The sequence below is a fragment of the Hippoglossus hippoglossus genome, chromosome 16 (genome assembly GCF_009819705.1).
Source record: "Hippoglossus hippoglossus isolate fHipHip1 chromosome 16, fHipHip1.pri, whole genome shotgun sequence".
Lineage (NCBI taxonomy): Eukaryota > Metazoa > Chordata > Actinopteri > Pleuronectiformes > Pleuronectidae > Hippoglossus > Hippoglossus hippoglossus.
In genome coordinates, this window is record NC_047166.1 from 7,349,210 (window position 1) to 7,368,981 (window position 19,772).

General features: G+C 41.4%; 2 protein-coding genes across 2 annotated transcripts; both read left to right on the forward strand.

The window, feature by feature from the left end:
- Nucleotides 1–853: 853 nt before the first annotated feature.
- Nucleotides 854–14,485, forward strand: si:ch1073-284b18.2 (protein lin-28 homolog A). Its single transcript, XM_034612030.1, has 4 exons — nucleotides 854–1,632; nucleotides 2,081–2,253; nucleotides 6,590–6,774; nucleotides 10,417–14,485. The coding sequence occupies exons 1-4, from the start codon at nucleotides 1,602–1,604 to the stop codon at nucleotides 10,634–10,636; spliced, it is 609 nt and encodes a 202-aa protein (XP_034467921.1). The 5' UTR covers nucleotides 854–1,601; the 3' UTR covers nucleotides 10,637–14,485.
- Nucleotides 14,486–15,388: 903 nt separating this feature from the next.
- mecr (mitochondrial trans-2-enoyl-CoA reductase) lies at nucleotides 15,389–19,563 on the forward strand. Its single transcript, XM_034610522.1, has 10 exons — nucleotides 15,389–15,722; nucleotides 16,621–16,718; nucleotides 16,875–17,006; nucleotides 17,095–17,238; nucleotides 17,705–17,807; nucleotides 18,098–18,200; nucleotides 18,312–18,385; nucleotides 18,487–18,547; nucleotides 18,637–18,709; nucleotides 18,808–19,563. Exons 1-10 carry the CDS (start codon nucleotides 15,532–15,534, stop codon nucleotides 18,969–18,971), a joined length of 1,143 nt encoding a protein of 380 aa, XP_034466413.1. The 5' UTR covers nucleotides 15,389–15,531; the 3' UTR covers nucleotides 18,972–19,563.
- Nucleotides 19,564–19,772: the final 209 nt, after the last annotated feature.

Genomic DNA, 19,772 nt, shown 5'->3' on the forward strand with positions numbered 1-19,772 from the left:
TTGTTAAACGTGCATATACAAATATTTAAAAAATACATATAAAGCCTATTTGATATTCAGGCTTTGCTTTTTTTCCAGATTTAATGTTTTATGCTGCTATGTTTCTAAAATTCTACATTATTATTCTTATTAAATTAATTGGGCTATAAAATATTTTTTTATACTTCTGAATTAGACGGTTATAAGATCACTTTCCTGTGTCTTCGATCCATCCATCATCCCACAAGGACACGAGTCCACATTTTAACATGACGTGATCAATCACTATTGATCCGTGAATTCGTTTGACCAGCCAGGCTTGTTTTCATGCTGCCATATTGTTTTTCACTCTTCTCCTTTCTCTAAACCTGTTTCTCGTCATAGTGGAGCTCCAGTGGGCTTTTCTGTGTTTTTTTTCCTCCTTTACTTTTTTCAGCTCATCACCATGTTGGTTTGAGTCGGAGTTCAGCTGCTCTTCCCTTCTCTGGAAAGAAGAAGAAGAGTAAAAAACCCTTCCCCCTCCACGCTTCACGTGGATTACCATTACAAACCTTTCTCTGGCGTGTTAGGACAGCAGCTAACCAACACACTGACCACAAGGAGAAGAAGGCCCACACAACGAGAAGAAATAAGAAATAACATGCAGCATTTTTAAATAAAATCATTAATTGAATTCTAGTTTTTAAAAGAAATGGTTGAATTAGATGTTTTAAACCAGGCACTCTTAATCTAATACTTTACCTATCATGACCCCACTTTTACATTAGAACTACTGGATCATTCACAAGGTAAAAGTAAATCTTTAATCAGGTCACTGGTTGTTTGAGAAAAACCTGAGGAAAAGCAGGTTTATCGTGTTTTGTGCAGGAATAACCTCAGTGTCCAGTCCTGCAGGTAAAACACCTCACACCCCACACACACTACATCATATACAGACACATGTTTTCATTTTATTTAAACAAAATTCATGATTTAAACGTGATTCTAAATATCTTTGAGGAGATTTCCTTGGAGGTGATTGGTGACTTCTCACATTCGGGGCCCTTTCCATGATGCAATCCGATTCCCTTGGGGACTGTGTAATTGTGAATCACGTGGACGTGACCGAGGGGATTGAGTGTGGGGGGTTTGTTGGATTGGAAATGGTCATTTTAGTGACCAGCAGCTCGGACCACTGCAGGAGGAGAGAGTCAGTCCACAAAGAGGGACACGGCAGCGGTGCACACTGGGAGCAGACTGGCCCTGCAACATGGCAGAAGGTATGCTGGGAGCCTTCTTTTTGGGGAGGGGGGGAGGGAATGGTTGAAGTGGTTTCTGTGAGGGGCTGGGTTTCCTTGCATTGTCTTTAAGATCTTTTTTTTGGCGGGGGGGGATCTTCAGCAAAAAAAAAAAAAAATCTGACCCCCCACCCCTCATTGTTTAGGGGGAATAGGTTGCCAGCCCTCTTTTGTTTACCCCCTCTCCCGCTTTCCCTCTCGCGGCGCAGCTTCTGCTCTCCACCGCATTTTGCATGAAAGTGGCATCTGTGAGGATTACCCAGCTCCGGGGTTCAATTTAAAAAAATTAAAAAAAAGGATACTGTAGCTTGGGTGCTAATTCTGACTCAAGGCTGAGGTGAAGACATGGGCTCCGCTTCGAACCAGGAATTCCCAGGTGGAGTAACGAAATAAGCTGCTTTAAAACAGAAAAGAAAAAGTTAATTGAGCTGTTTTCTTTGATGCTACAGTTTTTTTCTTTCCTGTATTGTTCACACGCGTGATCTGCAATTCACGGTCGAGGCTTAAAATGCTCTTTAAGTTATCTGGCATCATGTAAAAATCAAGATGACTTATTTTCCCCAAACCTAAGAAGGAGATATTTGCTCTGTTGCTGCTTTTCTGGATCCCTTTAATCGAAATTAAGCCCAAAACGCAGCCTGTTCGATTCTTATGTGTCTTAATTCAATCGATCTGTATCGATTAGTGATACAGCAACGAAAAAAACACAGAAGAAACTTTTCCGGCCTTTTGAAACTTAAAAAGTTTACAGACCACATGCTTTTCACGCATCCTCTCCTTCACAGTTGAATCGGTGTAACTTTACGCTCACTTTCCCTCTGCAGGAGTTTGTAAGACCGAGGAAGATGAGGGACCGAGCACCGAGGAAGACTCACAGTCCTTCCACGGCGTCGGCGTGTGCAAGTGGTTCAACGTCCGCATGGGCTTCGGGTTCCTGTCCATGACCACCCGGGAGGGAGAGCCGCTGGAGGAGCCGGTCGATGTCTTCGTCCATCAGGTAGGATGAGCAGGATCTGCGTATCATGGGCTGGAAGTTGTTTCCCAGCATTAAACCCAGCTACAAACCAACACTGAGAAACATGTTGCTGCAGGTGAAATGAATTCCTTCCCAGCATGTGATCATCATCACCTGTTTCCAATGCAGCTGAATTTATTCAATTTTTTCCAACAAGCTGCAATCATCCATTAACCTGCATGAGAATAAACACAAAACAATACAAATACTTATAAATGCACCCAGGAGTTTTGATATGCGTCCTTTAAAGTTAAGACAATAATCGATACCTGTATTTAACAGTTTTAGATTGGTGGTTTCGGATGCAACAGCGTGCGCGCTGGGTGTTTTTCCCCTCAGGGGAGCAGCGTGCCTCCCTCGTGGGGTTTCGTGCAATGCAGTGAATTGCGGATTGTGCCCGTGAGAGCTCGCACACTTTCACAAGCGGACATCGATGCGTAAAAGATGCGTCCATGGATCAGATGGATCATAGCGCGTCCTGTGTGAGCTGCATGAAATCTGCTCCTTTAAACAAGAGGAGCCGTGTGATTGATCCTGTACTGAAGACGGGAACAGTCAATACTCACTCCAGAGTATGATGAGTGGATTTAGTCCTTTATCAATGTGGGTGTTGCACAAAAAGCTTCTAAAAATCAACCTAAATTCATAAATGAATTATTTGGGGCTTATAGATTAACTTTAGTGAAAAGTTCATAATATAACCCGTGTAAATCTAGCGTTTAAAAGGTTAGAATATGCATTTTCAACACAGCCACATTTCATAATCAATTCTTTATGTGGTATTTAGGCTTAATAAAAAAACAACTGCTTTACATATATTGATCTGCTTTTACTGAGGGGCTGTAAAAAGAAAAGGTCATGCTTTTGGATAAATAACCGGATATGTAGTTTAAGAGTCTGCAATCTTCTGATTAACAATATTTAAATCTTCACATTATTTGGGGTTATAGATTTGCCTTAATGCAGATTTTACAATATATATAAGGCAATTGAGCTTATTTTGAAAGTTAAAATATTCATCTTACACAACTTGATCTCATAATCAATGCTTTAGGTGGCATTTGGGCCTAAAACCAAACAATTGACTAACGTCTATCTATATAAGACTGTCTGTTTTTATTGAGGGCTTTGAAAAAAATGTAGCTGCAGATGTAAATTTAGAGTCTGCAAACTTCTTGAGTTTTTCTTCTCCTCACTTCTTCCAGATTTAACCAAAAACCTCCCACAGGGATGTGTGTAGAGCTGTGAGGGAGGTGGGGGTTTGCACCCCCTCCTCCTCATGTGAGTGAGCGCCTCCATCGCTGTCTGATAAGATAAAGGCTTTGCATGTGAATGAGAGGAGACTCCACTAGCTGCTCATTCACCTCAAGGTTCCTGTCATAAAGTGATTAAGGGCTCTTTGCTGTGTGTGGCTGCGTGTTATAAAAGCTTGAAAGAGCACAGGGGGGGGAATCTCAGGCTTTGACTTGAGGTGAATTTCCATGTCCACTCACCAGCATGTCACCGCCCTCCCAGACCACCGACTGTGGGGACATTTTACCTTTTTAAAGATTTAACTTTGGTTGCTAAATATCCACATAAAGGAGCTCTTTTAGACTTATGAGTTTAGTCTCATTGGTTTGCATGTTCCCGCACATCCCGTGTGTTTTCTTTAAGAGACTTAATTGCTCTGAGGAACAGTTGTTACTAAACACCCTTGATTAGTCATTTTGCAAACTAAAATATTACTTCACCTGGGGTTGGATACTTAGTTTGGTGGCAAGTAGAGATGAATCGTTTGGTGTCACTCGAGGTTTAATCACGTGCTTCTTAAAAAATCAACTGTGCGAACCCGTCTGTGACATGTAAACAAATTGATTACTGCTCCAGGAAAAGTTGCATCACCTCTTTGCTTAAGCAACAGCCTCACTGTGATAGTTCTCGTTTCATCCGCGAGGTAACCAATGACTTAACTTCCCTCTCTGTCACTGGAAACGTTAGACGCGCGTGTCAATGATGGATGTAAAGGGGTTATGGCAACGTAAGAGGCCTCAACCCTGAAATTAGTGGCCGCGTGTCAGGGAAAATTAACTCCCAAGGTCTGCCAGCCTTTGTGCAGGTGGACAATGGAGCCACGCATCCAAATGAAGCACCCCTCGGCCGTGACCGAGCCCCTCTTTGTGGAGGCAGCACCCCTGCTATTGTCCCTCGCTGCTCTGATGTCTTTCTTTGCGTCACTGTGCTTCCCCAACACTTTCTGGACAGAGGTTACAGTAGACCCCACTAATAACGTCTCAACATCATGTTGTACGCCCAAGATGAAAGGCCCCACTCTGATCCAGTACCTGCGTGCGTGCGTGTGCGTGTGTGTGTGTGTGTGTGTGTGTGTGTGTTAATAACCTAATGTGGGCATGTGGCTAGTGAGAGTCCGTTATGGGGGTGGGGAAGGTCACACATGGGAGAGGAAGTGGGTTAACGGTCATCAGGGTAGAGGGGCCTGATTGTAGTGGTGCTCTGTGGATGTCCATGCTGCCACTCTAACGTCACGGCTCACCAGTTGTGTTCCCTCACTGATCAGGAGCAGAAACTATGAATCGGTTTTCAGATATGAGGCCTGACAGTGATCACATCATTCACTGGAGTTCCAGATAGCTTGTGTGTGTGACACTTTCAACCCAACTGGAAGCACTCAGTTAGGTTTAGGCAAGAGTTGGTGGCTGGATAGAACAAGTTCAGGAGAAATGATCATCCACTCGCTCGTCCAGTGTAAATTTCCAAGACAATGACCAGCTCTATTCACACATGGGCTCTTACAAGGGAGCTGGCAAAGCAAAGTCTGGTCGAACTGGTTCGGAAATTTGCGTTCTCACGTACAGCTCCTCTGCTGGTGTGTGGAAAAGTTCAGGGCTGGAGTGCATGATTGAACGAAAGCAGCTTGAGTGAATGTTGCAGCACCAGAGAGTGATGGAGTATATGCATTTTATTTTCATTGCATTGAAGAAGGTTTTAACTCTCCAGAAGAAGCTGTGTTTGTAATGATTCCAAGATAAACGTTGAGTTCTGAAGAATCCTAATCATTAGATTAATCTGAATTTTAATCTTGGGAGATTTACGTCTTTTATATTTTTAAATCGCAAGCTGTCCTAAACGCTTCACCTGTTTGCCTTTGGTTTCAAACAGATCACAGACTTTTCTCACAACGAACCATTTGCTTTGAGAAGCTCCGTTTGATTCCTGGTGGTTTTAGCAGACCGTAAAGAAAAGGGATTCATTTCTATCAAAACAAACCTTCTACGGCTGTGATCATTTAATCTCCGCCCCACCAAGGGGATTTTAGAGAGGGATTTCCCATGTTCAGCTAGTTTATCCTCAAAACCACACCTCACCCTCATTTCCATCTACGCCCTTTCTTTTCTTTGGCAATCAGTAAAGATGCGTATATCTAGTGGGACCCTCTGAAAGGTAACTTCAGGTGAACGTTGAATAAATAAGCAGGAGGCTAGGTTATCGTTAACTCTCAACATGTTCCAACCAGCTCTTCCATTGTTGTTGCATTAGGTCTCCGTTGTTGTTCATCAAAACATGTTTCTTTCATTTCCAAAAAGAAGATGACGCTTATTCAAGCACACTCTTATCACAGGGGAGCATCAATCATTTGGGCTTTTCCCTCCACTTTTACCTTTAATGTCTCTTTGCCAAACAACTATCCAAGGAATGTCTCCCTGACCCCCTCCAACCTCCCAGAGAAGCCCTGCTGCCTTCTCACCCCACCCCCAACCCCCGCCGCTAACCTCTGCATCCTGCAGTTTAGGGTTAGTGGCGATGGTCAGTGTGTTAGTCGAGCTATGTGATGTGGGTGGGAAGAGGGATGGGGGTGGGGGAGGCCGTGTGGAATGCTGTTCCTCCGGAGGGGGGGATGGGTTGAAGGTTATCCTCATCAGCTTTACCTCTCAAACAGCCAAAAAAAAGACAAAGCAGCATTAAGGCGATGGCGCAGGGCTGAGTGAGCTCAAGCTGGGAACAGCAAGCTTTGTAGTGTTTGTCTATTCATCACCTTAAATACCAGGCACCTGATAAGAGCTATCAAACAGTGAAGAATGGGTGAGGGTTTGTTCTCAAGGGTCAAAGTCTCCACTGGCTCAATGTGGAGGTGATTTCCTCACTGATAATATACTCCTCACTATATGGGGTAAATCTGCAGTATGAACAATATTAAAATATCCATTCACCCATTTGTGATTAGACCTTTTTCTGTCTCACCTATGATGAAGTACTGGGTTTCACACTTTTCCCAAACGGTAACTTCGATGCTGAATCCTGGTCCTGTTTTCCCTTTCAGAGCAAGTTGCACATGGAAGGCTTCCGCAGCCTGAAGGAGGGCGAGGCCGTCGAGTTTGCCTTCAAGAAGTCATCCAAGGGCCTGGAGTCTCAGCGAGTCACGGGACCAGATGGTATCCACTGTGTGGGCAGCGAGCGGAGACCCAAAGGCAAGAAGCTCCAGAAACGACGTTCAAAGGGAGACAGGTAAGCGATGATGAACTGGTAGAAAATAGGAAAAGGTTACTTCATTTTAGCTTCTTAAGGAAGAACGACAATTGGTGATGTGTAGCTTTGTGTTGAGACGGGGGCCATTCCTGTTATCTTCAGAATGGAAATATTTAGATTTTATGTTCATTGCCAAGTTATGGAGGAGCTTGTGGAGACCATGTTTATATTTAGCCTAAGTGAACATCTTCATCGTAGTCGGCTTGAAAGTGTCAAAGCTTCAACAAGGCTTCATCAATCCCTCGTTCATGACCTCAACACCTATGGAAGAGTTTGTTAGAATGTGTTGGTTCTCTTCAACCCAAGGATCCAGACATGGGTCACACACAATGAGAGGATCTTTCAGACGAGGTTCACATACTTGAAGCTCCAAGTTGTGTTTAATTCAGAAGTGGTAGTAGAAGACAGAGGTGGATCAATTGGTTCCAAGAACAGGACTGGATCCATCGTCTGACAGTGGTTTGTGCTTTGCAAGGAAGAAGTGAACAAACAATGATTATATGCTAAATATGCAGCAAAGCTATTGCCACAACTTTGTTTCACCTTTTGAAATGCATCCCACAACTAAAAGAAGAAAGCCTGACATTGTCCACGTAATATCTTACAATCACACCAGTCGGACAATTTTAGTCATCTGACAAAAAGCTATAGGTTAAAAACCACAGTTTCTATTGTTTTAAACTTAAACCCTAAAAAACTGTGTCTGGTTTGACTCATTTGTTAAATTGAACTTGGTTTGGATTTCCCCCGTTTTGCAGGCAAGTATAAAATTGTTAGAGTAGAAACCACCATGAATATAAACAAGTGTGTTTTTAATTCAGACAAAACACCAAAAGGCATTTGTGAAAAATAAAGGAAATCTCTGAAATAATGTTAAAAACTCAAGGCTGCTTTTCATAAAATTGGTTAATTAAAACCTTCCCTCCAGGTTCCTGCAGGAATTCACACTGTTTAATTCAAATGTTTTATTTTAATGTTGTGGCAGACCAGTGTATAAATGCATCAATCGTAAACTAGGCGAGGCTAGTATTATATATATTCTAAATAGCTACTGTTCGTTAAAAAACTTTTATTTCCAAATTCACCAAATTCGAAGATGCACTGTTTTCATTGGACAGCAACAAAACATGCACCTTTACATTATGGACCTTTTCTTAAAGCTCAACAGGCAACAAACAGCCATTGTTGTTCCCACCTTGGATCAGATATACAATGGTGTTTTAGTTTCTCCCCATTTTCCTTCCTCTTCCTCAACCCCCATCTCCAGCCCCAGCAAGGGTCACACCAGCAGGCTTGATGTGTGACCTGGATCAATAACTGTTTAAATCTGCTGGGCCCCAAGTGAATTCACACCCAACGACACTCTCTCTCTTCATAAACCTCTTCTAGCAATGTGATTTGTAACTCCAAAACTAATGATTTATCTAAGTCCAGAAAAACATGAATCCATGCAACTTTGTTAGTTTGTTAATAAAAACATCGATATTTTAGGTCGTGGTTTTTAATTTGAAACACACATTTCCACGATTCTTAAAAATTAGGACATAACTTCCCGGGTCCAGGTGCTGTGAAAGTTGCAAAAGCGAAAAATCTGCAAATATATAGTATACTCTGCAAACATGTCTTCTAAAAAGGATTCGTGCAAAGGAAAAATGTTCCTCTGAGTGAAAGGGGGGAAAAAGAGCTAAGGGGGCCTTGATTTTTTTTTTTTTTTTGGGGGGGGGTTCATTCTTTGAATATCAGTATGGCACGGGGTTAGAGGTGTATCAACTTCACCCCCCTGTCAGTTGTGATTAGAGCCAGAGAGTAGTCAGTGTGAGAACAGAGATCACTACTGCCTCAAAGAGTCCTGGGAGGCCTGCTGTGGTTCAATAACTCTCTCAAGACCACACTGATCCGTGGATAAGATGTCGTTCCCCCTCTAGCAATTTTTCATTATGCAACACAGGATGGTGTTTCGTGTATTTTATGTTGTTTGATTGGCTGATCGCGTTTACAGCCAATAGTTGGATATATTGGCGATAGGAGGGAAGATTATCATGTTTGATTCCAGTCCTTGGTTTTGAGCCCAGGTTTGGCCACTGGAGTCAGTTATATGACTGAGGGAGGGGAAAGAAACCTCCTGTCCATTTAATTGATAACAGATGCAAGAGCCTGGGCGAGGGGGTGAAAGGTCACTGTTGTCATGGCAACAGTGTATGAGTAAATGCAAGAGGGCTGGGGGCTGGGATGGGATTGGGGGTTAGAGGACGTGTGTGTGTGTGTGTGTGTGTGGGGGGGGGGGGGGGGGGGGGGGGGGGGTCAGGGTTCAGAGGTCATTACTGCAGCTTTTTTAGACAAAGGGGCCACTTCCCTTTACCTCCACTTGCCTCCTGATGGATGCTGATGTTTGGAGCTTCTGTGAACAGCACAGACCTTGACACCAACCCGTAGGCTGCAGCTACAGAGGTGCTCGACACCCTCCCTGTCCAAACTTCATCTGCTGAGGCAACGGTGGTAGGGACTGCGGGGGGGTATTCAGTCAGTGGCACACACTGACCATCCAACGCCCACCACCCATCTGTCTCCCGCCCCTGCACGCGTGGCCATTCTATAGAATATGTTCGAACAGAGGTGGCCAAGGCACCCCCGATGGCTCCCGCTGACCCCTCATGGCGTTGATTTCTAAAGTTCAATGCTGATGAAACGGATGTCCTGCACAATAGAGTCCAATGGAAAGCTTTTGGCGGTGACAAACTGACAAATGGGACAAGCTGTTCACAATATCTTGGATAATGTGCCATGGTAACCATACCAGGTGCATGGAAAAAACAGAATGCTGCCACTTCATTCTTTTAAGTCTGTAGTTTGCTTAAATATTCAACCCTTTCAAAATCTCCTTCTTGCCCTAAAGGCTGCTAACAGGAAATTTAAATAACTTTTGCTTTAGATTTTTGACCATTTAATAAAATAATGACAGTTCGTATGCCGCTCAAAGACTGATGTGGTGTGACCTGGAATGCCCTCACAAGATTTACAACCAATTGCAAACTCAAGTAATTCCTGTGTAAGGACGGCATCTAGTGGCAAAGAAGTGCAACTTAAAATTGACTTCATTTAGATATCATAGCTTTGCTGACCATGATGATGACGTACAAGTTAAGTTTGACACTAGAAGGCTCATTTTTCACATTAATCACCGAGGCAGTCAGTGACCACTCAGCTCTGATGAGATGTATTGGGTCTTTCATCTCATTCATTCGGTTTTCTGACCCGTACGTTTTTTTTTTGGTTCACTCTTAACTCAGTGTTGTTTTTGGTTGTAGCAGGAAACTGTCTTAAGTGTAAAAGACCCAAAAAACATCATCAGCAATTAACATGTTTAGCTGAAGAGCCAGATATCTCCCTCAGGTTTAAGAGGAGACCAAAGACAGAGAACTTTTAATGGAGAGTTCTCCAAATTAATGCTAAAGTTTCTCTTAAAGTACTAGACGTGCAAGTAGAAACTGTTGGTTTCATATCAACACAAATGTTGATGAAATGACATAGTGGTGATTGAAGCTTACTTCCCCCAAGTGCTGAAAATATAATTGAAGGTGTAGGCACACATGATATCTGACTAAATTCTATTTGCTCTTGTAGGTGCTACAACTGCGGAGGCCTGGACCACCATGCTAAAGAGTGCAAGCTGCCACCCCAGCCCAAGAAGTGCCATTTCTGCCAGAGCATCGACCACATGGTTGCCAACTGCCCAATCAAAGCACAACAGTCCTCGCCGGGTTCTCAGGGAAAACCGTCCTCCTTGAAAGGAGACGAGGAGGAGCACAGCCACTCGGCACTGCCTCCCGAGACCTCCGATTAAAGGGCAGGGAATCGGGCAACACTGACGCCGGGGAAGCACAGAGGCCAATCAAACTGCCTTGATGGAGGGACGGGGAATCACACGACCCCCTTTCCACCTGTCGAGGCTGCTTTTGGAACTACCTCAGGTTTAAAAAAATACTCATGGAAAATGTTGCTGAAGTTTTTTGTTTTGTTCTTTATTTCATTTGGTGTAACACTCAGGAATACTGCTGTATTATTGCACTCAGGACGCTTTCTAATTGTATGAATCACTGCTGTTTTTTTTTTTTCTTTAGGGCTTTGAGATTGTAGTGAGTAATGCCATATAACAGACTATCTTACTGAGTTTTTGTAGAACCTTCATTCTTTTATGTGATATTGTGCCTCTCCTGTGGGCATTATACCTCCTTGTTTTTTGCGTAATACTCAGTCAGTGTGTTAACTATGGAACTACACTTTTGCTGCCTTACCCTCTAGTCTTCTTCCTGACTGTTACACCTCACTATCCGACAAGGCAGAGACGTGACAGATGGTACCTCTGTAATGAATGTTAGCTTGCATATCGCATGGGAAACGGGGAGGGTTTGTGAAAACACATGGGATGGGTTTTAGGGTTTAGCTACAGGCAATGTATTGGCATCTGCCAGTATTGCAGTTGACCATCCAGTTTTGCTGGGGCCAAATGAATGTCGGACCAGAAGTGGTTTTCAGCTCCTGGTCACTTTTGTTTTGTCATTCCATTATTTGAACCCAGCGTTCTGCTGGCTGTCTAAAAGGTGCACTGTCTACCTTATTGGTGCATGTTTGGTCCTGCTACTAAAAGTGTCATCCTAACCACTGATGGCAAACCAAATATTCTCAGTACACGGCGTTTGGATGTTTGAGATGTGAATTGGAATTAAATCAAATCCTTTTGCACTACAGTATTTACACAGGATTTTGTGATTGGTTGTATTATATCTCATTTTAGAGTGATTTAGAACTTCCTGAAAATCTTGCTCTTGCTGACATCTAGTGGTTGAACATCTCAGCTTTCAGACATGTTCTGAACTCAGGATATTCTCTGCACATGTCTGAGACAAAAAGAAAGTCCAGACCCAATTGTAGAGAACTATATCACGTAGCTCAGCTGCTCAGTTGTCAAACACGGACATCCAGCTCTGACGTTAGAAAGCTGTGCAGATATGGGTGTTTTTCGACAATCCAACAGGCCCTTTGGACGGAGTGTACTGGCCACTTAAAGTGTGGTTTGGTGTTCTCTGTTGTCCTAGGGAGCGTGATGTTGTGTGGTGCTATAGCTCCATGCTACATCGTAGGAAAACATGTTGTCAACACTATTTTGTTGAGAAAGCAAGATTATTAGAGTGGGTGCAGTTGAAGTTCCAACCAGAGAAGGCAAATGCTGCTTTTCAATCTGGTGTTAAATGGCTCTTCAACCTTTCAGGGAGCTGGAAGCATTACGATGATGAACTTTCCACAAATAGTATATTCTCATTTAATGGCTGCTGTGTTAAGGGCTGCTGATTTATTACCGCAACTTGGACTTGATAGACTTCCAACTATGATACTAAAATCTATACATGTACAACATAACTTCTAATAAGATACTTGACCTGGACTGAGTTAGTGAGATGTCCAACTAGCTCTTCTCTTGATACTTGAATAAAATGAGGCAGAATCAGACATGACGTTGCCAGTGGGATGGCTGGTGTTTTTGTTTATATCCAGTGTGATCCATTTTTAGGTAGTTATTTAAGACATTACCTCCCTATGACCCTTAGTAGGGTGATAGTTCAGGAACACCGAGCCTGCGCGGAGGAGCATGTAGAGATAGCTAGCTAATCAGCATTTTACTCCAATTTTACAGGAGAAGCTGAAGAGACTTTTACACCCAATTAATATATATGTAAAATTATTCTAAAGCTTTTTTTAAGAAAAAAAAAACATACTACTTATTTATTTTCATCCATGAGTGCTGCAGCTTCTCCTCCTCCTGTCGAAGCCTCTCAGCAATGAATGTTAGACATCAGAAAACTGCCAAATGTCATTCAAAGCTTCAAATATCTTTTTAACATCACGGTACTCGTATTATTTTGTACATGTGTGCTTAATAAATCATTGTCCTTAATAATCCAATGCAGTGTTAACACAGTGAAATGGTAATATTGCAATACAAGAGAGTAACAATATGCAGCACACACTGTACAGGTACATAGTATTATGAGGGCTGACTTAAACTGTAAGTTTCTTTTATTTCCTTTTGCCTTGTATGATTTATTTTTTTCAATTTTTTGAGTCTTTCAGAAGAGAGGCGCGTTGTTACTCCTATCTATGCCAAAGCCAATGCAATGTTACTCTGCACTAATCATGTGTAAGATGCATTCATTTCTTTTTTTATATATTCAGTTTAAAGTCTTTTGAATATATATTTCTTTTTACTTTATTATTTAGATTCTTTTATATACCTCACACAGTCCGTTGCTGGTTGGGAAAAATATAACCTCCGCTCTTTGTCTCATCTCAGGAAATGCCGATCTGAAAACTCAGGGAATGCTTCAGATTGCTTAGAAAGAGTCGGTGTGTTTATTCAAGACAGAATCACGATTAATTGCTCATGATGTGAAACACGGGACAAAGGAGCCACAGAAAATGGGCTTGGAGTCTGCGTTTCAATGTCATGGTGCAACAGCTTCTCTTTTTATCCACAAAAAGTTAACCAAAATGAAACAGTTCAGATTGAGATCTACAAACAATTTAGACTCACCTTTCCATGCACACGACGTGATGATGATCTTTATATTTTCTCCTATTTGACATGATATGATATATGATATGAAGAATGTTCCACTATTAGTATTTTTTCCTCTATAATCGTCGTAGATGGGGATGTAGTAGAATATTGTTAAAGGGATTGGGGCTAGTAGTATATAATCCGGGTTTGTCTCATCTCAACACACGGCCGATACTTGGTGTTTCAGACTATCAGTGCTTTCGACAAAAAGAATGTGTCATGGACGAATTAACACTCAGATCTTGTTTCATACTCCGCTTCTAGTTTGTGTTTATATATGTTTTCCAATTTTTAGAAGGTTGCATAAGGAAACATGGTTTTGATAATTCTACTCAGGATATAAAAGGACAGAAAGATTGTTAAATCAAGTGGTCTTATTGGTTGGAATACTCCAATTTTTCTGCATTTTTACATTGAACCTTCTTTTCTCTGCATTATGGGTAAACACAGATGACTTCCTTTATCCGTTTTTGATTTTAATTTTTCCTTTTTAAAATCTACTCAATACCTCATTCATCAAACTCTTAATCTGTGATCCCGAAACTCACTATTTAGATAAAGATCGAATGAAAGTGTTGTATTGTAATGTTTGCAATATTCTGCCGTACGTTGATGTTTTCAATGTATCATTTGAAAACGAAAGTCCACGAAAGACGTTCTGATTGCAACAAGCCTGTTTGACCCCTCATTGGTGTGTTATTGTGATTTGATTGTCGGGTGTTAGATGGGTTAGATATACCTTTTTAAAAATTAAAAACCTGTAAGACTGCTCAGGGTATCGTTTGCAGTACATCATGCTTTTCGTAGTACATCTTGTTTGTGACCATCAGCCATTTAATTTGTGGTGTTGTGTTTTATCAGGTAAATGGCTTGAGCTACTTCCAAAAAAACGTGCATTTATTACTGATGAATGTATCAATGTTTACTGCCATAAACCTACAATTACCTTGACCTCAGGCAATTTAATGGCTAGTTTTTCAATGATGAGCAGCATGTAGGCTTTTCAAAGTATTAACTGTGATTATGTTTCTATGTGTAAAGATCTGCTCCATTTCCTAATAAATGTCAATATCCATGTGTGTGTCATGTTTTCAGTTTTGTTTACAACCCACTGACTATTACATCTCGCCATTGAAAAAATACTTGGGGACCTTTAACTTAAAATAATACAAAAACAAGTAAATACTCCACCAAGTAAGAGACTTGCATTCAAAAGGTTTTCTGAAGTACAAGCACAGAAGTATTATAAGCAAAATGTATTTTACATTACATGTGCAGGACTTCAGTATCTGTACACACAATCACTCTGTTGATGCATGGAAATGGTCATTTAGTGTTAGTTGCACCTACAAAGGAAAGAAATATACATTTTACAGCTTAAATACACAGTGGGATTTAACATGCACAAAGATACGACATATAAATATACATCTAAGTAAGCTGTATGTAAAAATAAATAAATTACTGTAAATAGATGAGTAAATGTGAATTCACACCCACTTTACGTATATAAAGCAACTCTCCCGGCACTCTTAAGACTGTTTATACTTTTGCTTGGAATTGAAAAAAGAATTTGCCTTTATTAGGAAAATTTATGTTGATGTTTATTCCTGCTTTACATATTTTAATTGTCTTTTTTTATGTTAGTATTTGTATCTACTTGCATGTGTATAATAGTTAAAGTTTCATCTGGTCCATTTTCATTCAACTGTTATTTTTGCTGAACAGCTCTTCCTTTTTGTCCATCTTAAGAGAAAGGTGTTCTTGTGTCAGGACACCGGGAGCGAGTAGAGAAAAGTCTTTGTCAAATTTTTCTATATTTTAGTCTCAATACATATTTATTGTATGTAAAAGGAAATGGGAACACAGACCAACAAATATTCAACAACATGAAGTGAAAGATAAAAATCAATTCCTCTTTTTTTTCACCCTTGTACAGACCAAAGCTCATCGTGGTGCAGTACCCTCTTTCTCCACAGAGATCGCTGTTCTCTGTTTATATCACACAACCTCATTCCAACATGGCCGCGCAGTGAGGGAAGCGCTAGCAACACTCGCAGCTCTCATTATCAGCGCGTAGTGGAGTTGATTTTTTCTTACGTTGTGAAGAGACGTGTGTCGGGATGTGGCCGCGGCTTCGCTCGGTCTGTTCCGGAAGCGGGACGATCTGCACAAGAGGCGCTGCTCTGTTAAAGCAGCCAAAGCTAACGGCTAATGCTAACGTCAGTCACTTCACCCACTCAGCTGGACTGTGTGCGACGACACGCTCAGCCCTTCAGTACAGACAACACGGGGACCCCTCTCAAGTCGTCCAGTAAGTTTTAAACATTTAACAGGTGTAGTTTGTGCAGTATTGAGTTTCTGCTGCAGTTTAACAGGAGCCGGGTAGGGGGTTTAACCAGACGTGCATTTGTCATATTAACGAATTCGTCGCCATCATTTGAGTTGTTTTCTCTTGTAGACGTGTAAAAAAGTTGTTGTTCGCAAACTCCTTTTGTTAAAACTTAAATCTGACCTTTGTGTCGCTGGTCAAAGTTAGCGTCACTTCTTTCCTTCCTCTTCTGGTGTTTATTGGAGGTTGGCAAAACATCTTATCGATGCAATACCGCCACCTTCAGGACCGGAGTGTGGAGCAGTAGATTGGCAGCGAAACAAAATAAACTCATTTAAAATTATTTTCTTCGAGTCCTGTTTCTCTTAAGTTATTCATTAAAACATGATGTATATTCCTTGATGTCTTTCCCACCTAATTTTTTGTAATGTTATATTTTGCTTTTTCGTAGTTTAATCCTGATTAGGGTTGCAAAAACCCCGGGAAAATTCAAAGTTGGAAACTTTCCATGGGAATTAACGGGAATATACGGGAATTGTGGGGTAATTTATACTAACCGCATTTACCTTGTCATATACAGACATAAATATAAACATTTTATTTTGTTATAAGCAGACATGCATGCAAACATTATTTTAAACATGACATTTTTGACTTAATCCATTTGTGAGTAGAACTTAAATGGATTCTTTCATTGAACAACAAAAAACATGAATGTTGAATAAATGTATTCCCTATGACCCCCCCCCCCCCCCCCCCCCCCCCCCCCCCCCCCCCCCCCCCCGGGGGTCACAGGGTTAGTTTCACTCAGGTTTCACTTCCTCATCTTGTACTTATTGTGGTGCTCCAAATGCGCTCTTTACTTTTTTCTGGTTGCCAGGTTGGAAGATATAGATTTGCCACCCATAGGTGCAAAGGATGTCCTGGTTAAAATCCTGGCAGCCCCCATCAACCCGTCTGACATCAACATGATTCAAGGTAATCAAGTAGTTAGTTACATGCACACCAGAAAACAGCACCCATCATAGCCTCATTTAAAGCAGCTATACCAAGAGAAACTTAAAGAACAGAAAATAGTTTTATATCTTGTAAGGTGTGAAGACCAGTTTTTTTTATCTAACAGTGTTTCTCCAGGTACTTACGCCATCCTGCCTGACCTCCCAGCTGTTGGAGGCAACGAAGGGGTGGCCCAAGTCCTAGAGGTGGGCAGCCTGGTGAAGTCCCTCAAATCAGGAGACTGGGTCATCCCAAGAGATGCTGGTCTAGGTAAATTACACTTTAGGTTACATTTCTGAGACCTCACTGTCCCAATTATGTCCCCCAACATGAATTGTGTGCTTTTTTTCATGAGCAGGTATGTGGAGGACAGAGGCAGTGTTCTCTGAAGATGATGTCATCTCTCTCCCGAATGACATTCCCCTGCTGTCTGCCGCCACGCTGGGGGTAAACCCCTGCACTGCCCTCAGGATGCTGTCTGACTTTGAAGATCTTAAGCCAGGTAACAGATCCACACACATCATTTTCCAATTACACATATCCAGGTTGACATACTGTATGATGAGGCCTTTTGTGACCCCCCCGCCAAGGAGGTTATGTCTTCACCCCTGTCTTTTTGTTTGTCTGTTTGACTGATGTCTTATCACAAATCTTGGTGGAAAGATGTGGTATGGGTCAGGGAAGAAGCCAATCAAGCCATTACATTTTAATGTGGATCTGGGGGCAGATCCAGGAATTTTCTTTTTCACTTTCTTTAACATTTACCCTGATTTCTTGAATTGAATTCATTGATCGTGATGAAAAAATTCTGACATGTTTAGGCAACTGATATTTACGAGTGTGTGAAATGTGGTGCAGATTTAAATACAAATGTGGATCTAATGAATTCAAATATGGTTTCATAAGGGGACTGTTGGGCCTTGGCGGGTGTATGCACTTTACTTTCTGTCCATCTGTTGTATTTGCAGGTGACACAGTGATCCAGAATGCAGCTAACAGTGGAGTCGGGCAGGCTGTCATACAGATTGCTGCTGCAAGAGGAGTGAACACAATCAATGTCGTCCGAGACAGGTTAACTCAGTCATACTACTCTATATCTCATGTTAACTCTATTGTGTTAATAAATGACTACACTTAGACTCCAGCTCTCTTCCCTGTTCCTCACCATATATCAAGTCCTTCCTGAAAACAGAAGAAAGAATGTTTCATCCTAGTCATTGGCTTCGGTTATCAGCCTGTCCCTGAATTCCTGTGAGATAATGGGGTCGTTTTCTATTATGGTAACAGAGATAGTTTTTTTTTTAGTGTGCGTTTGATTTACGGCTGTAATGAACCTTCTCATTGTGTCGTCTCTTTCAAAGGCCAGAGTTCACACAGCTCAGTGATAGGTTGAAGGCCATCGGAGCAACTCATGTGATTAAAGAAGAGGCCCTGAGGCGGCCTGAGTTTAAGGAGCTGTTCAAGGTCTGTGGCTCTGAAGACGACTTCATATATATTATTTATGGTATTATTTTGCTGTGGTTTTGCTTGTTCGGTGCATAAACACAGTCTCAATATATTGTTTTTCTTTTAAAGACATTTCCAAAGCCAAAACTGGCGTTAAATGGAGTCGGAGGCAAGAGTGCAACAGAACTGCTCCGTCATCTACAGTGAGGATGCTGAATAAACTTTGTTAACATGATAAAATATCCTTACACTGCAGAGAAAACTGATCATCAAATGCCATGTGATTTATTTTATGTTATTTCAGGATTGGAGGCTCCATGGTGACGTATGGAGGGATGGCCAAACAGCCGGTTACTGTCCCTGTGGTGAGATGAAACTTTGTCTACCCAGATTTAACATCACATTTCAAAGTAACAAGATTTATGGCACACTTACTTAACTTTTTTCTATCCAGAGCGCTCTTATCTTCAAGGATGTGAAGGTTCGGGGGTTTTGGGTCACACAGTGGAAGAGAGATCACTCAAAAGGTGGGTCAAGATGGAAGTACTTCTTTGCTGGATAATGATACCAAATGATTCTTTTTAAATTAATTTCATGACAAACTCTACTAACTTTTCTCTTTTAGATGAACGAGCATTTCGAGCCATGGTAGATGAACTGTGCTCCCTCATCCAGCAGGGAAAGCTGACAGCTCCTGCCTGCACCGAGGTGGGACTCCGAGACTTCAGCAAAGCTCTTGAAGAGTCTATGAAGCCTTTCACTTCAGCTAAACAGGTCCTAATCATCTGAACGTACCGGTCTTATCAAGAAAAACTGTCAAGATCACAGTGTATGTACTGAAGTATGTTGTTTATGTGTCAAATATACTGCTCCAGCACATGGAGTACTCAATAAATGTGTCTTTAATAGGCTCAAAGTCCAGTATCTGTTCTGCAGTGACACTTTACTAGCAGTAATCAAAAACTCATTAAAACTTTATAAAGAGATATGAGATAACAGGAATCATCTTAGAACCCAGATAATGCAGCTTTATCAGTAATAGATCACATTACATTTAAATGACGCAGACCTGAATAAGTGCAATAAATATTTATCAACAGACTTATTGGGAAATTTCTGATATTGCAAGTGTGTTTATTCTTTCTGTCGAAAACAACATTCATACAACTGAGATTGATTCCTGGGTTTATTAAATAGAAAGAGTAGAGGTTCAGAGGAAATCACAGGGTAATAAAACATCTGGATCTGCTCCAGAACATCATAGACAATGTGCTGTATGTACTTAAGCCACTGAGCCACAGGACGATAAGTGTTTGACTGGAAATGAAGTATTCAACCAGAACCAATAAACCACGTTAAAGAGGCCGCACCTCAAGCTAAAGCCAAAGGTTGTTTTGTGTTTCCTTCCTTAAAGGTTCAGTGCGTAAGATTTAGGTGAAAGGGATCTATTGACAGTAATTGAATGTAAAATAATCCTAGTCATGTTTTCACCAGTTTGTGATCATCTAAATTGTACCAATTGTTGTTTTCTTTACCCTAGAATGAGCCCTTTATATTTAAATACTTTATATTTACATCGGGAGCAGCTCT

Bases quoted from the DNA above. Each gene is read 5' to 3' on its own strand.
- si:ch1073-284b18.2 (XM_034612030.1), top strand. From the start codon at position 1,602: ATGGGCTCCGCTTCGAACCAGGAATTCCCAG. The intron at 1,633-2,080 runs GTGGAGTAACGA...TTCCCTCTGCAG, and splicing joins TTCGAACCAGGAATTCCCAG to GAGTTTGTAAGACCGAGGAA. The intron at 6,775-10,416 runs GTAAGCGATGAT...TTGCTCTTGTAG, and splicing joins CGACGTTCAAAGGGAGACAG to GTGCTACAACTGCGGAGGCC.
- mecr (XM_034610522.1), top strand. From the start codon at position 15,532: ATGTGGCCGCGGCTTCGCTCGGTCTGTTCCGGAAGCGGGACGATCTGC. The intron at 17,239-17,704 runs GTAACAGATCCA...TTGTATTTGCAG, and splicing joins CTTTGAAGATCTTAAGCCAG to GTGACACAGTGATCCAGAAT. The intron at 18,201-18,311 runs GTCTGTGGCTCT...TTTCTTTTAAAG, and splicing joins AGTTTAAGGAGCTGTTCAAG to ACATTTCCAAAGCCAAAACT.